This window comes from Coprinopsis cinerea (assembly GCF_000182895.1).
Source record: "Coprinopsis cinerea okayama7#130 chromosome 12 map unlocalized cont3.12, whole genome shotgun sequence".
Classification (NCBI taxonomy): domain Eukaryota; kingdom Fungi; phylum Basidiomycota; class Agaricomycetes; order Agaricales; family Psathyrellaceae; genus Coprinopsis; species Coprinopsis cinerea.
In genome coordinates this window covers 1109434-1133815 of record NW_003307533.1, presented here as the reverse complement: position 1 = coordinate 1133815, position 24382 = coordinate 1109434, and the positions used below count along the sequence as shown (strand labels likewise).

General features: G+C 52.2%; 6 protein-coding genes across 6 annotated transcripts; 3 read left to right on the top strand and 3 right to left on the bottom strand.

Moving 5' to 3' along the window:
- Window positions 1-446: 446 nt before the first annotated feature.
- CC1G_12528 (hypothetical protein) lies at window positions 447-875 on the top strand (the record flags this gene model as incomplete). Its single annotated transcript, XM_001834951.1, has 2 exons — window positions 447-474; window positions 547-875. 2 exons carry the CDS (start codon window positions 447-449, stop codon window positions 873-875), a joined length of 357 nt encoding a protein of 118 aa, XP_001835003.1.
- Window positions 876-2668: 1793 nt separating this feature from the next.
- On the top strand, window positions 2669-3241 carry CC1G_12527 (hypothetical protein; the record flags this gene model as incomplete). Its single annotated transcript, XM_001834950.2, has 4 exons — window positions 2669-2684; window positions 2736-2810; window positions 2874-3050; window positions 3186-3241. 4 exons carry the CDS (start codon window positions 2669-2671, stop codon window positions 3239-3241), a joined length of 324 nt encoding a protein of 107 aa, XP_001835002.2.
- Window positions 3242-4104: 863 nt separating this feature from the next.
- CC1G_12526 (hypothetical protein) lies at window positions 4105-4634 on the bottom strand (the record flags this gene model as incomplete). Its single annotated transcript, XM_001834949.2, has 4 exons — window positions 4105-4295; window positions 4348-4464; window positions 4515-4571; window positions 4622-4634. The coding sequence occupies 4 exons, from the start codon at window positions 4632-4634 to the stop codon at window positions 4105-4107; spliced, it is 378 nt and encodes a 125-aa protein (XP_001835001.2).
- Window positions 4635-4894: 260 nt separating this feature from the next.
- Window positions 4895-5457, bottom strand: CC1G_12525 (hypothetical protein; the record flags this gene model as incomplete). Its single annotated transcript, XM_001834948.1, has 3 exons — window positions 4895-5280; window positions 5339-5368; window positions 5442-5457. 3 exons carry the CDS (start codon window positions 5455-5457, stop codon window positions 4895-4897), a joined length of 432 nt encoding a protein of 143 aa, XP_001835000.1.
- A 231-nt stretch (window positions 5458-5688) lies between these two features.
- On the top strand, window positions 5689-7096 carry CC1G_12524 (hypothetical protein; the record flags this gene model as incomplete). The annotated part of the gene is made up of 3 exons (XM_001834947.2): window positions 5689-5850; window positions 5910-6126; window positions 6186-7096. 3 exons carry the CDS (start codon window positions 5689-5691, stop codon window positions 7094-7096), a joined length of 1290 nt encoding a protein of 429 aa, XP_001834999.2.
- A 14243-nt stretch (window positions 7097-21339) lies between these two features.
- On the bottom strand, window positions 21340-23773 carry CC1G_13353 (hypothetical protein; the record flags this gene model as incomplete). Its single annotated transcript, XM_001834937.2, has 10 exons — window positions 21340-21418; window positions 21480-21697; window positions 21753-22037; window positions 22093-22374; window positions 22430-22564; window positions 22614-22692; window positions 22747-22877; window positions 22935-23271; window positions 23322-23424; window positions 23482-23773. 10 exons carry the CDS (start codon window positions 23771-23773, stop codon window positions 21340-21342), a joined length of 1941 nt encoding a protein of 646 aa, XP_001834989.2.
- Window positions 23774-24382: the final 609 nt, after the last annotated feature.

Here is a 24382-nt window from a genome sequence, read left to right as displayed (position 1 = left end):
GAACCGCCTGAAGAGAGATACTAGCAACTTACAAGTTGAGCAACGATTATCCAAATTGTCTCTCCGAGAAAAGGGCCACATTTGATAAGGAAAGTTATATTAGTTCCCAATGAGCTATAAAAGCCCACGGGCAATCTATGACCCATCAACTGAGATAAACACTACAGATGCTCCCAAAGCTAGAATCTCAAGACGCCCACATTCGCGTGGAAACCAAGAGCATCATAAATTCGCTCTCCACTGTAAACCCACCAACTGATACAAAGTACTCTTGTTCATGCATACTTTGCCTTGCAACGGATACTTTACACCTGTTTACGCAAAGAGCTCTGGATAATTTGGACATTTTGCTCATAAAAAGTATACGGATAATGGATAGTATAGAAATTACGCATACTTTGTACATGTTTCACAGGTATTTTTACCACATTCTACGCACACTTTCCATGAGTCCTGGGGTTTATACTATTCAAGGTGGGGTTCAACTCACATTTGAGAAACTTGGGTCTTTCTGACTGCTTTGCGCTTCCTACTTCTACTAATCAGAGCTTGAGCGTCATATCGTCAATTGTTCTACGGCTCTCGGTGCCCTGGGTGTCCCAGCATCCGAAGATGGGCATGAACTTGAAGAGGAGGTTAAGGGCTTCATATCCAATGCCCGGAAGTCGCAACACTACCACCTTGGAATCATTCAGTCACTTTCAAGAGCTATTTTGTTACGCGTGGAGAGGATTGACAACTGGAGCTCAATGGCTTTGGCATTTCGCCGCGGGGGCGAGATCACTATCACGGACGCTATGCGCACTTTTGCCGCTTCAAGAGCGGAGGTTGTTGCTTGGATGGCAGAGTTGCGCGCCTTTGGTCTCAGCGCATGAAGAGGGATTCAGAAGGGAGGGGAGGTCAGATCTCGCTAGGATTCTAGCAAATGAAGTGGGGAAGATCACCAACGGCGAACCTGACACTTGTGAGGCTATTCAAACCCAGCCCTTAAGGCAACTTAGACAAGACTTGAACGACACTTTATCCAAGCTTGTTTAGTTCCTGTAACCTAAGCATTTCCAGTCATACATAACCTTTGGTCGGTCGGCGCAACAGTTAGATTCAAATATTCAGACACGGTGATGTGCTGGCTAGCACAGAAAGCACAAAGAAGAGCAAGAAAACAACCGGTGGTCCCGAATCGAGTGGAACTTGTTGTGAGGCAAGTGACACGAAGATGAAGACCGACAGCCGATTCTAAAGACTTTTTATGTACTGACTGTACGTTGGCACGCAAGTTCGATGGGGTTGTTGTTTTAGTAGACTAAGTTAATGAGGAGAAGACTCTCTGACTCGTATAGAACGGTTTTGGGGGTTTTGAGAGCTTTGAAAAGGCTCTTGACTTTATACGAGACGGTGTTTTGTATTTTGTTGTGCTCTACACACAAGGGAAACACTAAGTTCGACTCGCGACTCGATTTAAACACGACTTAGGCTCGAAACTCGAATTTGAACTTGGAAACACTTAAAACTCGCCCCGGCGGGATCACTCGTTGACTCGTTTTTAAACTCGGACTTGTGTATTCACGCGCAAACTCGAACTCGACACTAACTCGCTAGCTCGCTAACTCGGCACTCAGAGAGGTCCTCCTCGTTTTACTGAACGACTGTGTCGATCAGGACAAGATATATAATCGAGTCGAAGGGGTATCTGTTGATTCTTTTGCCCGGCGGGCCTATATATATGGTACAATTTGTTTGACTACGAGCTGCGAAATAAAGACTAGCAAAGACTATAAAACAAACCAGATACGGACACGGAATAAACGATGAGAGTAGAGAGACGGAGCGGAGATACATGAGGATCGGAAATACGAAATAGGAAGGAAATGCGACAAAAGAAGCACCGGCGGTGTCGTGCCGGTTATGCCCATAGGCGTCTATTGATGCGCTGTTGAAGCGCGTGAATTTTGGTAGTTCCGACTGCCGGAACGGAAACAATTAGTGGTGGGAAATTCCATTGTTACTCCATGAAGATGCTTCCGCGGAAACAACGGGTATACCCTTTTGTTAGCACCGCCGGAGGGCGGCGTATGGATCCCTCGTTCTGTCCCTTCTTTCTGAGCTACTTCTTTTCTGTGACAGGTCATGCTTTCTAGTCGATTTGGAGTCGATCGTGCACTCCCATGAATAGTCTTACTCCCGGCGGTGAGGACTTCGTGCGAAAGCCTTACTGCCGTAGTGCGATCTTCAATCGGTTCAGTGCACATCCTTAACCCGTTAGTTTATACGGTATCAATTATGCGCTACGTTCAACCTCTTTCTGATTCGTTCTTGGAGCTCGACTTAGTTGACGACTCTGGGCTCGGTCTCAACTCATATGACAGAACAAGTGACCGCCGGTTATGAAGAACACGGTACCCTTAACGGTTTTTCGGTCGCTTATCGAGATGTACATTTGTCCGACTAAATCTAGTTCGGCGGTATGCTATTCGCGATTTTTGAAGGGTCAGGCGACCTACAGGCGTAACAACGGCGTACAAAGTGAGGACACTGTATCAAACCATTACGTACGGACGTTTTACGCACTTACGGCACATTGTTGATACTGCCTGAGTTCTCCCGTTAATTGCGCCAGCACATTCCAACTGTTTATATACCTTTGAGTGAAAACCACTTTTACTTCACAATGCAGTCATCATCGGGTCAGTGTGATGTGTCCAGTGCCATATTCCGTTGGAACTGACAAAATCCAGACCCGGGCAACACCCCTCTTTTCACAATCGACGAGCAGATGGACCTAGCGTTTGACCTGTTCAAAGCCCTTGTCGGTAAGCGTCCCTCGTTCCTTAGCATTGCGTGCCGCCTCATAGCTCACGTCATTTCGGATAAAGCTATGCAGAGATACCTGGAAGGAGCAAGGACAATGGTGGAGAGGCGGAGGCACGCTCTAGAGGAGAATCTTGCTCCCAATCCTCGAGGCTGGACCAAAAGGCATCTACAGCGTGCTTTTGAAGCAAGTGTTAGGATCCACAACGAGGCTATGGAAAGCAGGAAGCGCATCATGGAGAGTCTGTCCCATCGAGTGAAGGACATCGAACAACACATTTCCCTTGACAAGCAGGTTACCTTTCGTCCCCCCCCCCCACAAATGTCACCGTCATTCCTTCGAGTTGTAGCATCTCATGAATTATTATTATGTATAGGCCCTATCCAACTAGTATACGGGCCAATGCACATGCATGGCGGAGACTCGGCTTAAATAAGGCTCCGCCGTAATCACCTTTACTGCTGTATTTGGAAAATGTAACAAAAGAGTAGTATTCAGAGCTAGGATACAGTTCTCATCGAAGATTTCAGGTAAGTACACGGCAAAAACGGAAAAGAAATGACTGAGATATGGTTAAAATAATAATTTGACCGTATCTCAGCCATTTCCCATCCGTTTCTGATGATCTATGGCTCGTTTTAAAGATCTCGGGTCTGAGAATGGCGACCCGTGCCCGACCCGTCGCAGGGTTGACCCGAAAACCTGCAGGGGTCAGCCGACCCTTGCTTTTCACTAATGATCCTCCTCATTCCGGAATCCCCAGCCTCATGTACCCGGCCACAATCTCCTCCACAACGGCAGCATTGTGCGGGATAAAATTTTAGCGTCTCATAACACCAATTATTAGCTTCAAAACGAGCCCAAAATCAAAGAAAACACACCAAAGATTAAGGAGATATCAGTAATTGTCTTCTTTTCCCCTCAACTCCAGGTACCGGTGGAGCATTAGCTTGGCATTGGCTTGGCTGATGCAATAAGCGGAACTGATTGAGTCCCAGTTCCGCTTATTGCATCATTGCGGTGTTTCAAACTCCAACGCAACCGCGTATTCTGTATGACAGGAGAGAGGGAGTTTGACATGATCCAGGAAGTAAGTGAAAGTGAAAGCGGAGACTGAATAAATCTGCAATGTACCATATAAGGTAATAAGTTCCCAGTTGACTGATGAAAGGGAACAAAATGCTCGCGTGCGCTCGCGTTAAATTACACTCAGCTTATTTAAGCCGAGTAAGGGAATCCAGTTTGCTCAGAGACGTAGCGTCGCAAATGATGAGTGTATTGGTAAGTATGAGATACTATTGCTCAGGGTTGAGAGCCTTCTCCATGACGTCCATCCAAGTAGCAATCTCAATCTGGTTCCTGTCTATGTCAGCCAGGATGTCGAGCAAACTGTTGCGAGCAGGGCGGTTATTACCTGCCCCTCCTTGTATATTCTTGAACCCGAAATCAGCCAAATGGCGAATTTGCACATCAGTCTTCTCGTGCGCTTGGGTATTTCAGTTCCAGTGCGGTAGGATCTAAAGCAACAGGGTGCTCACACTGTTTGAGAGAGGACAAACACATGGCCAGGATCTCCCTTTCTGCGTGCCGGCCTCGTTTTTTGATTGGCCTCGCTCTTTTGGCTTTCACAACAGCAGGTTTTGATGAGTCTGGATCTAAACCCCGTTCACAGACAGGTCCGGCTACGCAAGTAGGAAGACCCTACCTTCGGCCGAGATGCGCTTCACCTTCTTCCTGTCGCGTTGATGTTTGGCAGAAAGATCTAGGGGCAAAAACAGTAAGGAATTGTCGTTCCGGAGGAACGAGACTGACGTACACGGCCCATCTTCCACCAGGGGAATCAGGATGTCTTCTGACCTGTTGGCTATATAGAAAGGTGGGAAAGGATTAACCAAGGCGGGGTAGGAAAACAGAGCAGGGTCAGTCTTACACATGGCACCAGGGGGGTCCAGACTCCAGGGGGAACGCGATTGTGGACTCCAGCTGCTCTCGTCTTGTATATATATATATATTTCAGGCAGATTTCCTATTCTGCCTTCGGCGTCAAACGTATGGGCACTGTTCTGCATTCACTACAGTACATATTTATTTCCCACCAAACTTGGGCCCTTCCGTCACGTGCGCATTTCGTTCCTCTATGGCCTGTTCAAGAACCTCCAGCTGCTCTACCAAGTAACTCTTGAAAGTTGTGAGCGTTTGAATCCTCCTCTGAGCTTCATAAACCTCCCAAGTCGCCACCCGGATCTGCTTTTGAAGAAACCCCCGGATTATGGTGCAGTTGTCCACAGTGAGGACCTCTGTATCTGAATCACCCCGCTCGTCTTCATCAGTATCGCTCTCGCGGGTGACTATCGGGGACTGGCCAGAAGGAGAGTCAACTCTAGGTAGAGACCACTCCCGGAATCGTGCCAGACTGAGTTGTCGATCATTGTTGGAATCATCGCAAGGGTCAATCGAGCGCTTCTGAGATTCTACAATGATGTATCATTCTCTGTGTGCATAAATTGGGGCATGGAGGACCATACTTACTATTTTGGGTAGTACCGAGCTCTGCGGGGACTGCTCTGAGTTTGGACCTGTCATGGCGAAGTATCAGAGCAAGCGAGCGGCCATTAAGAGAAAGGGATCTCACCGATATTATGTGTCATCTTGTAACGATGCACGAATGGGAACAGGTGATTGGTAGAGAGAGGCAACAGGGGGCCAATAAGTAAATAATTGCGCGGGGACCTCCCATTGTGATCAAGGGCTGGCGCAGCCGGTCTACGGGAGGAATAACATTTATTTATTTAAGTAGCAAGGAGCAGCTCGGATATCCGAACCTTTGCCCAAAATACCCGCCTGTTACGACTTTCAAGCGACCACTTCGTCCAGCCGCAATGACCAGCCAAGCATCCGCGCTATCCAAGTTTGATACTCCGGCCAAGTTGCCTCCTCCTGATATCCAAGAAGCAATTAACAAGCTCACTTCCCTCCTCAAAGAGGCCGGAACCTGGGCTGACGACGACATCAATCTGAAGCAAAGGCTTCTGGACTTGACGGTCAGCTGTCTACATTTCACATCACCCGTTGCATAATATCAATCAGTTGTTTTTCTTAGGTTCTGATCCATGATTCTCTGAGGAGCTTGCAGTGGGACCAAGAGTGGATTAAACCGGCCATTCATACGTGGTTTACTAGGCTTGGTGACCCGGCTTTGCCTTGGGACGGATATGCTCGGAGTTTGGACGTAACATTTTTCCGCTCGAAGACCTTTCAAGACCTGGTCGATAAGCAGATCACGCAGCAAGGGAAGCAGATCTCCCAACAAGCGAGCCGTAAGCGCAAGGTAACTACGTGAAGGCGAGGCTTGATCCCTAACCACCATGTAGCACAGCCACCGAGCCACCTATAGAGGTTCGTGTGGACTCTCAGCAGCGTGTAGGGTCGTATATAGCCTATATACCAACCATTTTCGCGTCAAACCATAAGCAAAACAGAAACGAGAAGCGCAGAACGAGCCAAAAAGCAGGAGAGATGGGACCCAAGGGAAGTGGGTCACCGACTACGTCACAACCGACGGGAGGGACAACGACGAACGCGACAAGGCCACCCGTCACCAGGGGCCATACAAGCAAGAGGGTATGGAGCACGAACACGGAAGAGGCAGTCAACAGATTCCGGAGGCAACAATGGCTGGACGAAGAGGAGGAACTCGAGGACATAGACACGAGCACTGTCCTCAGGGCGCTGAAGACCTTGCCGTCAAGACACAAACCACTCTCGGACGAACTGCACGCGGACCTGAATGCGATTTACACGGTACTACAACAAACAATGAAGAACGACCTGCATAAGACGATCAGAGAAATACTGGAGAGCAAACTGGCGGGGGTGAAAGGAGAGATGGAGGCGGTGATCAAGGGGGCAAAGGAGGGTATAAACGAAGTACGAGCACACGTGATAGGGGTGGTGGAGAGGACAGGGAAGGCGGCAGAGGAAGAGATACAGGTACAAGGGAAGAACATGACCTACGCGAGGGTCCTGGCCGGAGACAACGCACCAGAGGCGGAGGCGGTGAGGAAGGAAAGAGAGATAGAGGCGAGGATCGACAGGAAGGGCAGGCAGCTGGTGGTGGACGGCATCAAGGGAGATGGGAAAGGGGAAGCACTGACGGAGAGAGATTTGACAACGAAGGCGGAGGAGAAGGGTCTACCAGAAGGGACGAAATTCGTGGCAGCAATACGACTGAAGAACGGCGGGGTGGTTTACAAGCTCAATTCGAAGGAGGGAATTCAGATGCTTTAACTGCAAGAAGGCCGGAAAGCCACACGCCCACACGTCCTGGGACAGAACATGCCCAACATGGTTAGCCGCGATAGACAATATGGTCCAGAGACAACCAGAACTGGGCTTCAAGTACTTCGCGACAGGAGACAAGAGCACTTGGGTAAGCTGGGAACGAGATACCAACCCCACAGCACGGTCATGGGGCAACGAGAGGACCACCATGCGAGAACAGCAGGAACAAGCGCAAGACAGCGGCTGGCATGGTAGGCTAGGCACAGGCAGGATCGAAATACGGCCAGACGACATCATCATTCAGGAGAAGATCATGCAAGGCCAGAAAAAACGGGAACAACGCCAGGCGCGTCAGACCACACCAACGGAATGGGGGGACAGCAACCCAGACCAGGAGCAGGAGGACCGAGAGGACGATACCGCCGACGAACTGCAGGAAGAGCGACCAACGCAAGACCAGGGAGGAACGAGGAAGAAGACGGTACTGACCCAGCCCACTCAACAGTCAATCCGAAAATGGACAGTATATCGCAAGGGGAAGGAAAGACAACACTCAGAACAACCGGAACCCCAAGATGACTGAAGAACCAATCACGCAACTTCGAATTAGACAACAGAATCTACGGAAATCGATCGAGGCCCAACTCGACTTCACCAACACAAGCACGAAGGAATACGACATCTTATGCATACAGGAACCTTACATCGACTTTCAAGGCCTGACGAGAGTGACGAGCTGTTGGCGAGTGGTCAAACCGTCCCAAGAAAGAGAGGGAGGGCCCAGGTACAGGGCGCTTACGCTCGTGCACACAAGAGTGGCAACGGAAGGCTGGGAGAGGATAGACGTGGACTCACCAGACATTGTAGGCATCAGGATCCGGTCAGGCGAGAATGATATCATCTTATACAACATATACAACGACTGCGAAAACTCCGACAGCATCAACGCACTGGCAAGGCACCTGGCAAGACGAAGGACGTGTAACGCGAGGACAACACACGACATCTGGCTCGGAGACTTCAATCGGCACCATCCAGCATGGGACAACGACAACGACACAAGACTGTTCACAAGACGCAACCTTGATGACGCAGAAACGATACTGGTTCTAGCGGCAGAGAGAGGGATGGAGATGGCGCTTCCGAAGGGGATACCAACACTCCTCAACTCACATGGGAACTGGACCAGGCCAGACAATGTCTTCGTGTCATCAGAGCTAATCAACAGGGGTCATCGAATGCGACATTCAGGAAAATGCGACGCCAAAGGCAGACCATTCACCAATCATCACCCGTATAGACACCGACTGGAAGGAAGAACCCAAACGACTCAAGAGGAACTTCAGAGCAACAGACTGGGAAGAATTCGACAAAAAGCTGAAGGAGGAACTCGACAAAATTCCGCCACCCGGTGAAATAACAACAGCTGAGAGGATTGAAGAAGCCCTCGAACACCTAGAGAAGGCCATACTGAACACCATCGATGCGGTGGTACCACCGAAGAAGACGAGCGGAGGTAAAAAGATCTGGTGGAACCCAAGACTGACCGAAGAACACAAGACAGTGCGACAACTAGCCCGGAAAGCTTGGAGGTTCACACCGGTGCACCCCATTCATGAACAGCTCAAGGAGGCCAAGAAGAAATACGGCGCGCTGATCAAGGAGACGAAGACGAGATTCTGGCACATGTTCCTGGAGTCGCTGGACAGCGGAACAGCGTGGAACGCTCACAAATTTGTCAGGGCAGAGTCAACAGATGGCGGAAGGGCCAGGATACCGACCCTGAAATACCAAGTGAATGGCGAAACCCGGGAGGCGAAGAGTAGCAAGGAGAAGGGGGACGCACTACATGGCGCCTTCTTCAAGAAACCACCCGAACAACAACAAGACTACACCGACTACGAGTACCCGGCACCAGCCTTCGCCTTCGAAGTCATCACCAACGAGCAAGTGGCAAGGACAATCAGAACGCTACAACCGTTCAAGGCGCCAGGGCCGAACGGCACCCCGAACGCAGTACTGACCCAATGTGCAGAAACGCTGACACCCTACCTAGGACCAATTTTTAGGGCGACATTCACGGCAAAGCACTACCCCGCGAGGTGGAAGGTGTCGACTACGGTAGTCCTAAGAAAACCAGGCAAGACCGACTACACCAATCCGAACGCCTACAGACCCATCGCCTTGATGGACACAATGGCCAAACTGCTAGCAGCATGGGTGAGGGACAACATCCAGTACCACACCGAGAGACTGGGGCTGCTACCCAAAAACCAGTACGGGGGAAGACCAGGCAGGGCGACCACCGACTCAATACACGCACTGATAAGCTTCATCAAATCAGCATGGCGCAGGGGGAAGGAAGTTGTTGTCCTGTATCTGGACGTCAAAGCCGCCTTCCCGAGCGTAAAAGTACCCGTCTTCATACACGACATGAGGAAACGGGGTGTGCCCAAGGAATACACTGACTGGTTTGGCAGAAAACTCGAAGGAAGAACAACGATACTCACGTTCGACGACTACACCTCAGCACCAACGCCGATATGGATGGGCTTCGACCAAGGATGCACGTCATCTCCCATGGGTTGGAACCACTACGGAGCAGATGAGGTGGAGGAGCTGATCAAGGCCAAAGGCGAGACTGGAGCAGGGTTTGCGGACGACGCGTACTGCGCCAGCGAGGGCAACGACATGGAGGAAGCAGCGGCAAAGGTAGTGACCACATACGAGAAGGAAGGGGGACTCAGAGACTGGGTGGACAGCCACGGGGTGACTTTCGAGATCAATAAATTCGGACTAATGGGCTACACCAGGAGAAGGGTGACGGACCCCAGCAACCCAGCCAAACACATACCAGCCAGTCGACCGACCATCACCATCGACGGACACGAGATAAAATCGGTGACGACATACAAGTACTGAGGGGTCATCATGGACCAGGAACTGCGCTTCAAGGAACACGCGTTGGCGGTGATAGAGAAAGGGACAAAATGGCTCTCACACTTCAGGAGACTGGTCAAGGTGACGAAAGGGGTGGCACTGGAGCATGGGCGGAGGTTGTACATGGCTGCGGCCGTACCGATGATGCTGTATGCAGCGGACATATGGCACGAGGAGAGGCACCGGAGGGTTAAGGCCACGAGAAGTAGGGCCAGTGTGGCGATAGAAAGGATACAACGACAGGCGGCTATAGCGATGACGGGCGCACTCCGCACCACACCAACTGACCTTCTGGAAATTTATGCAGGACTCCCACCGACTATACTCCACATTCAGAAAGTCAAGATCTCATCAGCAATTCGTATCGCAACACTACCAGACGACAATCCAGTCAGCGCCATCGCCAAGAGTGTCATGAATTAGACCTTTCTTTCCTTTTCCCACCGAGACTTGTAGTTAGTAACATAGGATGTCATGTGACTCAGACACGTGATGAGTCATGAGACCGTACCCCGCCAGCTGAACAAAACACTGCGTGCGCACAGACCATGGACCAAACAAGTACATACAACTCAAGTAGTATATATAGAGTAGACTTGTTTAAAAACCAATAGAAACCAGTCTTAATACTGAAAAAGCGAAAATAATAGTCTTATTCCTGATTTTGTCCCTCTTTTGTGTAGTATTTCAATAGTACCTCTCCCAATTTTTGATGTAATTGCGCCAACTCTGCTGTAGAGCCTTGAGGAAGGTTTACAGACATGTTATATTAATCTACCCCTTCCAAAAACACCACAATACACCTAAAACTATCTAAAACATCGGTTTTTCCTATAAAAACAGTATGTTCCACTTCTCATAAATTTTACTGAGCGCTTGTTAAAACAGCGAACTGAACAACAGTGAGGGGAAAGCACTGATATATTCAAAGGGAGCACATACCTGAAGTCCAACAGTGAGGGGAAAGCACTGGGGGACTCCAGAGTGGTGCTGCGACTATATAAGACATTTTGGGTCGGTAAAACGTCGGGGGACGGGCCTCCGTACATCCGTAAACACATGCAAGGTTGAAGCCAAGCGATACGAGGCTTGGCTTCGGGGTTATTAGCAAAACGAAGTAAAAGGGTAATATCTCGGTAACCGTTGGACGGATTTCCGTCCCTCGGGTACCGTTCGAAAGAGCGTGAAAAGACGGTTCGAATGATACCAAACACGGAAGGAATCGACCAAGTGGAAGTGCCAAAGTCACGAATTCTAACACTCCCCCATGACTGAGGCAGTTCAGGAATCCACCAGACCAAGTAGGGCGCAGCAGTCCTTGACCTTGGGCACAGGCAGGGCTTTGGTCAGGATGTCCGCAGCCTGTTCTGTGCCAGGAATGCGAACTGGGGCAATGACACCAGACTCCACAGTGTCACGGAGCCAGAAGAACTTCAAGTCGAGATGCTTCATGCGTCCATGGTGCTCTGGGTTCTTGCTGACTGTCACAGCGCTGGCGTTGTCGATCAGGAGGCGACTGGGAGTGGTGATGGGGTAGCCAAGCTCCCCCAGAAGGTGGCGAAAGCCAGAGAATCTCCTTACCAGCTTCAACAGCCTGAATGTACTCCGCTTCACATGTGGAGAGCGAAACAACAGGCTGGAGCTTAGCAGCCCAGCTGATAGCACCACCACCAACCACAGTCACATACCCACCACTGGAGCGTCCGGTATCCTTGCAGTCGCCATGAGATGCGTCGGAGTAGTCCTTGGTGCCCTGAAGGAAGCGGAACAGATGCTTCACAGCGGCCCAATGCTTGAGGCCTGGGTTCGAGTTGAACCGGGCAAGGTAGCTGACGGCGTGGGCGATGTCTGGGCGAGTCATGGTGGCGAGGTACTGCAGGGAACCGACGGCAGCGAGGTAGGGAACATTGCGCATCTCTTCGACTTCAGCAGGGGTCTGGGGACCCATGGCCTTCGTCAGAGGTGAGCATGTCGACGATGTACTGGCGCTGTGAGAGACTGATCGAGCGAGTGGCGCGGTCCCTAGAGATCTCAATACCAAGCAGGAAGCGAGTCTCACCAAGATCTCGCAGCTTGAAGTGCTTGCTGAGCTCTGCAACGACCTGTCAACGGGATGCAGTGGACTTGGAGGCAAAGGTGATGTCGTCAATGTACACGGGAACGATGATCTTGACGTCATCTCGGGCGTAGAGGTAGAGGGATCGGTCGGATTCGAGGCGCTTGAAGCCCATGGAGCCCAGGACGGTGTGGAGCTTCTTGTTCCATTGCCTCGCAGCTTGCTTGAGGCCATAGAGCGACTTGTTGAGCTTGAGAACCTTGCCGGCACCGAAGTGGAAGCCCTCTGGCTGAGCCATGTAGATGTCCTCATCCAGATCGCCGTAGGTGAACGCAGAGGCGATGTCCACAGAGCGCAGGTGCATGTCCTCAGCTGCAGCAAGGGCAAGGACGAGCCGGAGCGCAGCAGGACGGTAAGTGGGGGCGAAAACCTCGGTGAAGTCGATGCCGGGACGCTGGGAGTAGCCCTTGGCGACGAGACGAGCCTTGTAGCGCTTGATGGTGCCGTCCGGATTGAACTTGATCTTGAAGACCCATCCACAGGGCAAGACCTTGACTCCTGGAGGCAGATCAGCCAAAGTCCAAGTACCGTTGGCTAGCAGGGTCTGTATCTCCTCGATGGCAGCCTTCCGCCACTTGTCCGCGTCAGGACCGCTCATAAGTCAGCATCGAGCTGGAGCGGAGAGGAGGGATCCCTGGGATCCGGGAGACGAGTACTTGCATTTCCGGCGTACTCAACCACGTCTGCAGAGGCATGGCATCGGCTGTAGTCCAAGTGCCGTTGGCTAGCAGAGTCTGTATCTCCTCGATGGCAGCTTTCCGCCACTTGTCTACATTGGGACCGCTCATAGCATGCACCCAATTGCGCGGATCGCCTGAGACAAGACCTGCAAACTCGATGGTAACCCATCCAGCAGCCTCGTCTTCATCATCCTCTTCGTCGTCGCTCGGAATGGCCGGTGTGGGCTCCCTGACCTTCCACCACTCGCCTGGAGGACATCGGATGCGGGGTGCACGACGCTGAGCGAGGGGATGTGTAAGAAGCGGCGGAGTCGGCTCTGGGAGTGGCACCTGAGGTGGAGGAGGGGTTTGAGGAGGGGTCTCTGGTGCAGAAGCAGGCACAGGCGAGGACGCAGGGACAGCAGGGGCTACTGGTGGAGCGTCACACTCCCCCAGTTCCTCATCACCGAGAGGAAGAGGAACTCGCACCACAGGCGGAGGTGAGGGAGGAACAGCAGGCGGCGACAGGCCAGGGAAGTAGCGCTCGTAGATGGCTGAGATGACGAACTCTTCAGCAGGGGTCTGGGGACCCATGGCCTTTGTCAGAGGCTGTCCAACGGGCAGAGGAGTGTCCACCTTGTCGGAGGTCCTTGATGAGCTTCATGACGTCGTCCACACGGTTCATGAGGGCCTGGAGGGACTCCTCTTCGCGTTTCCGGATGGAGAAGAGGTCGTAGGCGTTGAAGCGGGTGCCAGGCTTCTGCTGCATTTGGGAGTCACGCAGTTGACATCGTGGTGGGCGATGGTGGACAAAGACGTAGGGGCATGCGCGAAAGAATCGAGATGATATTGCAGTGGTAGAGATTTCCGGACACGTAGTCCTGGTTCCCTGAACCAAATAGCATGTGATTATGAAATGGCACTTTGATTTTGACCTCTGACTTCTGCCAGCCATTCTTCATCGTCGTCCGTTTGGGGCACCAGGTCAGTGAACTCCGTGATTTCTAGCGAACTCGAATATGAAAGCAGGAGGGGCATTTGGAGTACACGGGTTCAAGGCCGCTATTATTGCGACCATGACTGTATCCATGGTCAGGCTCACCAATCCATCCTTCAAGACCAGCAAGAAGGTATGGTGCCGCTCTACCAGACCTTCCTTGGGCTCGAAAGACTTGGAGAACTTTGCCGGCACGAGGGCTTGTACGAATGCATCTCGCATATGCACTAGAATGGAAGGGGGGCTGTCAGAATCATGGGGAAGACAGGGAGGTAAAACATACCTCAGTTCAAAGCAACAGTGTGAACTCTCTGGACCGTACTGCCTGTCCTTGTCCTCTCCCAAGTTAGCCTCTTGGACCTCGTTAGCCTGAGGACCATTGAAGCGGGCCTCGTAACCATCCGCTGATGCACCTAGGGGTTGTTTCAAACACATTCCAAAAGTCGCCTGATATAGCCAGAGAGACATTGTGTTCGACGAGATCATTGAGGAATTTGGCAAGTCTGTAGCACCGAAAAGCCCAGACAGAAAAATCTTGTCCATGTTGTGCCATCTTGGCGAGTTGACCAGAGAGGACTCGAGCCCAGTTGTCATCAAGAAAGACTCTTGACAGCTCGTCAATGAACTTGAAGGTTAGCCTTAGGTTCCTTTCTTGTTGGTTGACTACGTCTAACCGGTTCTCTTCAGCTCTCGACTCTAAGGTCAACGACATCATCAACACCTTCCATATCTGGAAGGCTCAAGAACGACTCGCAGCGTCCACCGCGCTGAGTCTTTTCGCCGCCACGTTGTGTGCTTCGTCGATCGCCTTTTGCGTGCCGAGGTGGCCAGAGGCCGTCCGTTCCTTCTCAAGTACGTCCTTGGTACCGAGGAGAACCTTCGAGCCTTCGAGAAGATCTGTCAGCTGGTCGTCGCTGAGCGCATCACCCCTTTGGAGTCGCCGTCGACGGCTTGTTGGAGTACCTTCCCCAGATGCACGAGACGTTGTTGGTGTTTAAAACAGCGAACTGGAGTCCAACAGTGAGGGAAAAGCACTGAGGGACTCCAGAACGATGCTGCGACTATATAAAACAAGTGCGGACGGTAAAACGTCGGGAGACGGAGCTCCGCATACCCGTAAACACATGCAAGCGGGGCTTGGCTTCGGAGTTATTAGCCAAACGAAGTAAAACGTAAATATCTCGGTAACCAGTGGACGGATTACCGTCCCCCGGGTACCGTTAAGAGCGTAAAAGGTCGGTTCGAATGATACTAAACATGAAGGGAATCGACCAAGGGAAAGTGCCAAAGTCACAAATTCTAACACTCCCCCATGACTGAGGCAGTTCAGACATCCACTAGACCCAGGAGAGCGCACCAGTCCTTGACCTTGGGCACAGGCAGGGCTTTGGTCAGGATGTCCGCAGCCTGTTCTGTGCCAGGAATGCGAACTGGGGCAATGACACCAGACTCCACAGTGTCACGGAGCCAGAAGAACTTCAAGTCGAGATGCTTCATGCGTCCATGGTGCTCTGGGTTCTTGCTGACTGTCACAGCGCTGGCATTGTCGATCAGGAGGCGAGTGGGAGTGGTGATGGTGACGAAGCCAGAGAATCTCCTTACCAGCTTCAACAGCCTGAATGTACTCCGCTTCACATGTGGAAAGCGAAACAACAGGCTGGAGCTTGCTAGCCCAGCTGATAGCACCACCACCAACCGCAGTCACATACCCACCACTGGAGCGTCCACTGTCCTTGCAATCGCCGTGAGATGCGTCGAAGTAGGCAGTGAAGATGCCAGGGAGAAGGGGACCTGAGTAGCGCAGCTTGTAGGAAGCGGAACAAGTGCTTCACAGCGGCCCAATGCTTGAGGCCTGGGTTCGTGTTGAACCGGGCAAGGTAGCTGACGGCGTGGGCGATGTCTGGAGTCAAGTCATGGTGGCGAGATACTGAAGGGAACCGACGGCAGCGAGGTAGGGAACGTTGCCCATCTCCTCGACTTCAGCAGGGGTCTGGGGACCCATGGCCTTCGTCAGGCAGAGGAGTGTCGACCTTGTTGCAGGCGATACCAAAGCCCTTGAGCATGTCGACAATGTACCGATGATCTTGACGTCGTCTCTGGGGTAGAGGTGGAGGGAGCGGTCGGATTCAAGTCGCTTGAAGCCAATGGAGCCCAGGACGTGGAGCTTCTTGTTCCATTGCCTGGCAGCTTGCTTGAGGCCATAGTGTTAGAATTTGTGACTTTGACGACGAAGAAGAAGAGGAATCCGATAAAGATTTATCTGCCCGGAGTACCGGTTCCGACGATTCCGCGCATGTGTCCCACGGGTGGCTCAACTCGCGTGAATGGCAACTTTTGGGTGCACCTATTTACTTTACCTCCTCTAGCTTTAATACCCCTCAAATAATTTCAGATACTGCACAGAACTATAGCGTATACACTCTACTAATAGATCCCACCCTTTTTTGTTTAAAAATTATACTCGATTCTAAATGGATCCGGAAATATAAAAGAGTGGCTCAAGGAACGTCAGAACACTGTACCGCTACTGGATCACCTTCATCGACGACTGCACTCGTTTCCGCGTTGCTGTGCCTCTCAAGCGCAAGAGCGATGCTTTCGACGCATTCCGGAGATACAAGGCATGGGCAGAGACCCAGTTGGGCGCAAAGATCAAGTGTTTGCATGACGACAAGGGCGGGGAGTACATGTCCAACGCATTTCGCAAGTTTACGGACGACTGCGGCATCGAGCGCCGCCATACGACGCGCAACAGGCCCCAGCAGAACGGAGATGCAGAGCGAGCGAACAGGACGATGAACGAGGACATCAAGGCCATGCTTTCCGAGTCCAAGCTGCCTCCTTCGTTTTGGGGTGAGGCCCTGGCGACTCAGATCAAGATCTGGAACTGCCTGCCCACTGCTTCACTTCCTGGCATGACGCCTTACGAGGCGTGGTACAAGCGCAAGCCAGATCTCAGCATGATCAGGGTGTTTGGGTGCACGGCCTATGTGTTTGTGCAGAAGGACCAGCGCAAATCGCTTCAGCCGCACGCGCAAAAGTGCATCTTTGTGGGTTATCCCCCTGGCTACAAGGGCTGGCGCTTCTACAACCCCACCACCAAGAAGTTCGTCATCTCAGAACGAGCCATCTTCGACGAGCACGGATTACCGTCCCCCGAGTCACCGTTAGAAAGAGCGTAAAAGGTCGGTTCGAATGATACTAAACATGAAGGGAGTGTCCACCTTGTTGCAGGCGTCCATATTGAAGCGCTTGAGCATGTCGACGATGTACTGGCGCTGTGAGAGACTGATGGAGCGAGTACGCGAGTTGAGCCACCCGTGGGACACATGCGCGGAATCGTCGGAACCGGTACTCCGGGCAGATAAATCTTTATCGGATTCCTCTTCTTCTTCGTCGTCGTCGTCGACTACGGCCGTGAAATGGCTAGGGAGCTTCGGTTTTCGAGGGCATGTGGGCGCCTTTGGTAAATTCTTCTTTGGAATGCCTTCGGAGCGCAGTTTCTTGCAGGTAAGCTTCCATCTTTCCTTGTTTTCTTCATGTTGAGCCTTTATCTTCTTCCACTCGACTTCCAGCTTTGCTACAGCCTCTCGCTTTGCAGCCCTCGTGTCAGCTCTAGCCTTCTTGGCTGCAGCTTCCTCCTCCTTCCTCGCCTCTTGACCCCGGAGCCCGTTCAGGATGTCATCTGAAGAGAAACACTGTGCCTTTGAGGAGTCGATAATGAGGGTTCGACATTCGACCCACCATGCAGCGTCTACTTTTGACCGTATCACCACAAATTTGGGCTTAAAATAATGCTAGAATAGTCTAGTATTCGGATCTACCCATTCCCCGAGCAGGTTTCCATACTACATTCAGAAAACCTTGAAGAGAAAAGTTGTGAATATCAAATTTCGGCATTTTTGCCACTGATTTTTATCCCAAACCTTTCCTACTTGGTCTATCGCCTTGAAACTCGAAATTGAGATACGTCCGATTGGTCTACACAATATCACAAAAGATCTAGCTTATCGGGTAATCCACACTCGAGATATCAGCAGGTGGCTCAAGGAGCGTCGGATCACTGTATCCCTCGCGAGTAGGGACCTCCTTGGGGCCGTGCAAGTCAGAATGGACGAGATCGAGCGGAGCGGAAGCTCGGTTGCCTGTAGAAGGAAAGGAGCCAGACTGTAACTTGCCATCAATGCAGGGCTCGCAGACCGGGTCAGGCTTCGCGGTAGAGATGGTAGGAATGCCAGTCGCCATCTTGTTGTCCAGCAAACGCTTGATATCAGCGTGGTTGTGGTGAATGAGGCGACGATGGAGGAGTTCAAGGGTGACAGGGACAGTGGAGGCGGCTGAGGCTGCTTCCACAGAGGCTGCAGTGGTGCCATCGAGCGTTGCAGAGTTGTTGGGATGGATGGAGGCGGTGAATAGGCATGAACCAGCACGAATGAAGCGAAGTTGCAAAGAAGAAATGAGTATATTGAAACCCTTGACCCGGGTAAGGTACAAACAAGACAGCAGATTGCTCCGAAGCTCTGGTACATGCAAAACTCGTGATAACTCGACCGGCCTAGAGGCCCTCCCATCTACAACAGGCTGGAAGACTGTTGTGCCCATACCAACAGCATAGACAATGCTGTGGTCTGCCAACTTGACTGGAATGCGACAGGGGACATAGTTCCGCACCCAGTGACGATGGGGGGTCATATGAGAAGTGGCGCCTGTGTCTGCAATCCAATCAAAGTCAGCATCGAGCTGGAGTGGAGAGGAGGGATCCCTGGGATCCGGGAGACGAGTACTTGCATTTCCGGCGTACTCAACCACGTCTGCAGAGGCATGGGAGGCCGATGCGTCAGTGGGAGCGGAGTCTTGCGCTTGTTTTCCTTGCTGACCGCGCTTCTTGCGACGCTTGACTACGTTGTCCCTGGCGTTGGCCTGGGCACGGCTGTAGGCATGGCAGGTGGCGATGGCGTGGTTGTTCATGCCACAGAAGTCGCAGGAGGGCGGGGTCGAAGCGGAATGGGCGAGAGCGGCGGTGGAGGCGTCATTTGCGCGACGACGGCGCTGGGCTTCTTCAGCAATGAACGCCTGACGGATGGTCTCGCTATCGAGCTTGTCCAGGAGCAGGAGCGACGAGGTGAAGGCGCTGAACTCCTCAGGGAGCGCCCGGATGAGGGCCATAGCGGTCAGCTCGTTGTCCAGCTTGTCCAGGGTGAAGTCGGCAGGCCGGAGGTCCTTGATGAGCGTCATAACGTCGTCCACACGGTTCATGAGGGCCTGGAGGGACTCGTCTTCGCGTTTCCGGATGGAGAAGAGGTCGTCGTAGGCGCTGAAGCGGGTGCCAGGCTTCTGCTGCATGTGGGCGTCACGCAGCAGCGTCCACATCTTGCAGGGATCGTCCCTGTGCGAAGAAACATGGATCTTCTGACTGTCCTCCAGCATAAGCCAGATCCAGCCAGCAGCCTTGTCTGCCTTGGTCTCCCAGGCCTCTACCGCGTCTGGGGACGGTGTAATGTCCCCAACACGGGGCAGGGCGAAGGGAGGTGCCATTGACAATTCTCCAGAGCGCAAGGGCCCGGAACCAGGCCTCCATGTCACCAGCCCAGAGACTGTAGTTCGTTGGGCCGAGCTTGGCGAAGGTCGGAGTCGACGTTGACATCGTGAGCGATGGTGGACGGAGACGTAGGGGCGTGCGCGAAAAAACGAGGGAAACGGCGGTGAAACCGAGGGGGTAGAGTCGAAATGAGTCTGGATGCGTAGCTCACAGTGAGCGGACAGCGGATTCGAACGGTAGATAGCGGGTGAACGAACAGCGAGGGGCGTTCGTTGTTGAGGGAAGAGGTAGCGCGCACGTACGAGGGGACGTGGCAGAAAAACGAGGATGACGTGGCCTTTGGTTGCGCAGAAAATTGCGAAACAACTGCTGGGAGGGTCGAGTTGGCTGTTCAGGAGGTGGCTAGAGGGAGCCGGGGCTCATAACCTGTTAAAATAGCGAACTGGAGTCCAGCGACTTTCACGACAACACCGCGACAGCCCCGCGCAGCTTCCGTGCGCCATGGCCGCCCCCGTCCCACTGCTTCCGGGGGCGTAGCTCCGCAACCCGCGGGTCTCCAGGAGTTCCTCACCAAGGCTGGCAAGTTCATGACGTTTATTGGCGATTTTGCGGAGAGGGTCGACTCCCGCGATGCGGCGCTCTTGGAGGAGATGCGGGCAACGTGCGTCACTGGAGCGCCAACAACTTGCGCCGCCTGGTGGAGATGGAGGCGCAGCAGGTGCCTGGCCGCTACGACTGGGCCCTCCTGCTTCGGAGGCGAGCACTAGCGACTATTTCGGGAGAGGAAGGGGAAGGAAGAGCAGGAGCGGAGGTCGGAAGGGTTCGGAGGAATCATCAATCATCGGGTAGGGGGTTCTGAATGCGGGGGGGTTCACAATCTTCATCGTGTCGGCCCTTAGGGGCAATTTCTTTCTGCATGTACGATCCTGTGGCCCCTTGGGGCAAAAAGAATTATATATGTTTCTAAACTACTCCTGGAGTTTACCTTTTCCTTTGCAACGGCTAGCGAGATGCCCTGTCTTGTGGCAAAGGTTGCAAGTCGGAATTCCGATTTGTCGAAGGCGGGAGATGAAGTCGCGAACCCAAATTGGGTTTAGTTCGGAACCTAAAGGTTGGTTCCATGGCTGGGTGGGGTCGTTGACGTTGATGATCTCCTTTTGGGGAGCAGATGGGGGAGTTGGTGTCGGAGGGTATTGGAGAGGAGGGAGATCATTGGGGTCGAATGAGAATGAAGTATCCCGTAGAGTCGCCCGATATATGATATTGGAGGATGGTCCGGGAGTTGGCATACAAGGTTGAGGTGGTTGTTGCATAATAGGCGAGGGAATATTGTCAGGAATGGGCATAGGAGGTGGGGGAGATTGTTGGGGAATGTGGTGATAGAGTTGGGGGCCTGGAGCTTCAGGTTGGGGGTTTCGAAGCTCCAGTACGAGATCGGTGATTTCAGGACGGTGTACAAGATGCTCGTGAATCCCAAAGACGAACTGGTGGAGGGTGTTGACTATGCCCATAAGTTGGGCAATGATGAGGGCAATCATATGCCCGATAGAGACGATGCAAGCGACGGGCTCCGCACGAGGGGTCTCGAGAAGTCTATTCTCGAGTCGGATGGCATACTGGGCGTTGGTGACCATGAAAAGGGATTCCTCCTCGTTGAGAGGGGGAAACGGGCATGGCAGGGGCAAAGTAGTTGTATTGGGGAGCAGACTAGTATACGGGCCAATGCATATGCATGGCAGTGACTCGGCTTAAATAAGGCTCCTCTGGAAACACCTTCACTCAAACGTTTCAGAGAATGTCAGACTTTGCATAGATACATACAATCAATGATTTTCTTCCAGCTTTTTGAAGTACTTTGAGATTAAAGTCAGTCGTTATGTCACCTTCATAGTAGCCTTCTTCTTCCTCCCAAAACAGAAAACCCGCCAGTGGATATCTCCCAAACGACAGCGACGTACATTGTTGTTTTGGGCACGTCAATACTCTCAGACGTCAGCTTTAAAACGCGCCCAAGATTGCAAAAGATGCACCAGATCTCGCCCAGGTAGCCATGACCTCCTCCTCCCTCTTCCAAACCCTGGGGATTGATCGTCCGGATTGAGCAAACGAAAGCCACAGCCCTTTGGAGGGATACATACTCATGGCAATGCTGGTAGATGATTGATTTGTCGGTCCTCGCGTAGTATTTGTTCAGCATCTTGAGGCCCCGCAAGGCAGCATGGCGGACAGGGAGCATGAGCGACTCATCACCAATGTACTCGTCGAACAACGATGTCAACGAGTCGATGAGAGGAATGACATCCTGTACCAAAGGTACACGGCTCTGAGAGACAACCTTCGTAACGTATAGCATGCCCTAAGAACCGATGATAAGTGAGTGGCCAAGAGTTAGGAAAGTAAGGTACACATACATCTAGGAGAGGTGCTAACTCATTCACCACCTTCCACTCATCACTCGACAACCTAAAGCGCTGCAAGCGTGCACCACGGGCTCGGTTGTGCTCTGGCATGTTGGTGAGACGGTCAAGGGCAGCGCAGAGCTCCAAGGCACGCTGGAGCAACTCGGCGGTGCTGTTCCAACGGGTGGCTACGTCCTTGATCATCTTTTTTGCGGGGAGGTTGGTTTGTTCGCAGCATGACTTGAGGTCTTTGGATATTGTAGGACTATTACATATTCTAATAGCAAGCTTGCGCAACTATCACTACCTCATCAGATAAATTGAAAGGATGGTAACACGACAATATCCGAACCTTTGTGATAGAGTCACGCGCCAGTCGAGAGTCGGCAGAGCTCATGCGAGCCAACCTCTCATCTAAGTCGGCTTCGTCAGCAATCTCTTGAACCTGGGTCGCATCACTCTCCTCCAGCCCAGGAGGGACCTCATAGTCATCAGCCACAGCGTTGTCGCCGTCGTCGTTGTCACTGACTGACTCAACGTCTGAGTCGTCGTCGTCATCGAGGTCGTCGTTGAGGTCGCCGAGGGAGGTGGCTTCCGTGGTCTTGAGTGTCTTGGCAAAGGCAGAAAGGACAGCCTACAACGCCAACAGTGAGTAAGCAGTGCTAATGATAATAAAAATCCGAACGCACCTTGACAATGAGATTGAGGACATGTGCAAAGCACCGCACCTGAACCTTCTCACCACGGAACCCAGGGATGAGGAGCTTGAGTTCCTCCAACATCGTGTCGTTGTTCGACACATTGTCGCCTGTGAAAGCCAAGATCTAGACATACGGTCAAAATAATGTTCATATCAAAGAGAGCCTTACTTACCTTGTCTGTGATTCCGTATTCGTTGAGGCAGCTCGCTAGCTTGGATGCAAGGTATTGCCCAGTGTGAGCTTCCTTCAATCTGGAAAGGGTAAAGTCATCAATAAAGCGAGGCGAAAGTAAACACAGAACATACTTGATGAAGTCGAGGATGTTTGATACGATTGAGGAGTCATCGCCGAGGTAGTGAATGGTAGCACCAATGAACGAGATGACATTCGGGGAAGTCCAGCCATCCGCAGCAATGTGGAGCATGCCTGGATAGGCCTAACAACAACAAGTATACTGAGGGCTAGTCTATGAGGAATTATGAAGTGGATTTACCTGCAGCTTCGCCTTGACAGAGTCCCGTGTGATCTTGAAGATCTGTTGGATGTCGCGGGATACCATCCTGCGAGTTGGGTTCTCAACAGCCGAGTTCAGGTCTTTCATGATTTGATTCAGGTCGGGGTCTTCAATGATGGAGAAGGGGCGGCGGGACTTGGCAATCCAAATGGCAATCTGGACGCGATGCCGAAGCTTGTTGTATACAGAGCCATGGGCGAAGGCAGAGATGGCCCGGGACTCGGCGTTGTCAACAGGGGTGCAACCTTTGACGTGGCAAACGAGGTTACCCGTGCTCTCATCCGTCCGACAGCGCCGAACGACGATGCTAGGATGGCTTGGTCCAGGGTAAGTCTAAGTAAATACCATAGGGATAAAGGGACAAACCTCTTGCAGGCGAATTGATACCACACGACACCTCCCTCCTCCTTGATAGTGGGTGCCTTGAAATGGTCGTAACACGACGACGTCCAGGTAGCCCTCTGCGCCGCTGAAGATAAGGCTCATTTCAGAACAGAGTGTGACAAATCCAAGGGGAGATGCGTACCTAGAACTTCCTCATTGGTCTTGTTGTAGATATCAAAACGAGTAGCAAAGTGAGAGCACTGAACAGTTGCGTTGGCGTCCTCTTCAGTGGCGGGCGGTGTCGAGGAGACTGGCTGGGAGCTGTTGGCCACCTCTTGAATAGAGGCGTCGGAGTCTTCGGCGTTAGATGGATGGTGGTGGTGGTCGTCGCTGTAGTCACCCCGAGCCTCTTGAAGGCGCTTACTCGGGACATGGGCACGGCCGGAGCGGCGAAGGTTGCTGTTCGGCGTCGAAGTTGACGACGCAGTGGTCATTGTGTTCTCGAAGTCGCCACACAGTCGACAGTTGGAGAGGCGTGGTGGAAGAGCCAATGTTTAAATAGGGCGGGTTCGGCCGTCGTTGCACCTGAAAAAACATGTGAGTGCATGGCCAAGGGTACTAGCCAGCCAACCACGGACCTTGGATAATGAATGAGGCCTCTCGAGCTACTCCTAACCCGCCCATACCGGCTACAAGTCCCCAATTTCCCCTCCAAATCGTCAGCAAAAACACGTTGCACGATCTCGACAATGTCTGGGCATCGTCAGTGGCGGCGACCCATCGGAGAGAGAGGAGGGAGCGAGAATGAGGGAAGGAAGGGATCTGGGAAAGGCAAAGTCGAGTGTGGGGGGTTTAAAAGTGAAGGAGAAAGAATGACATGTCACAAAAGTCAAACCAGACTTTTGTGGGCGTGTCCTGAGACTTTCCGTTACGTTTGGGCGCTGTTTTACGACACAGCGCTCAAACGAAATGAAACTCTTGGCGTTCCCAAAATAGACGCATCTGCGGGTGGCAGACGGCAAGCACGGCCAACCGTCTCTGGGGTAAACCATACAACTTAGGGGGTTCAACAAGGTATATCTCTCAATTTAAGCGCTCTTTGT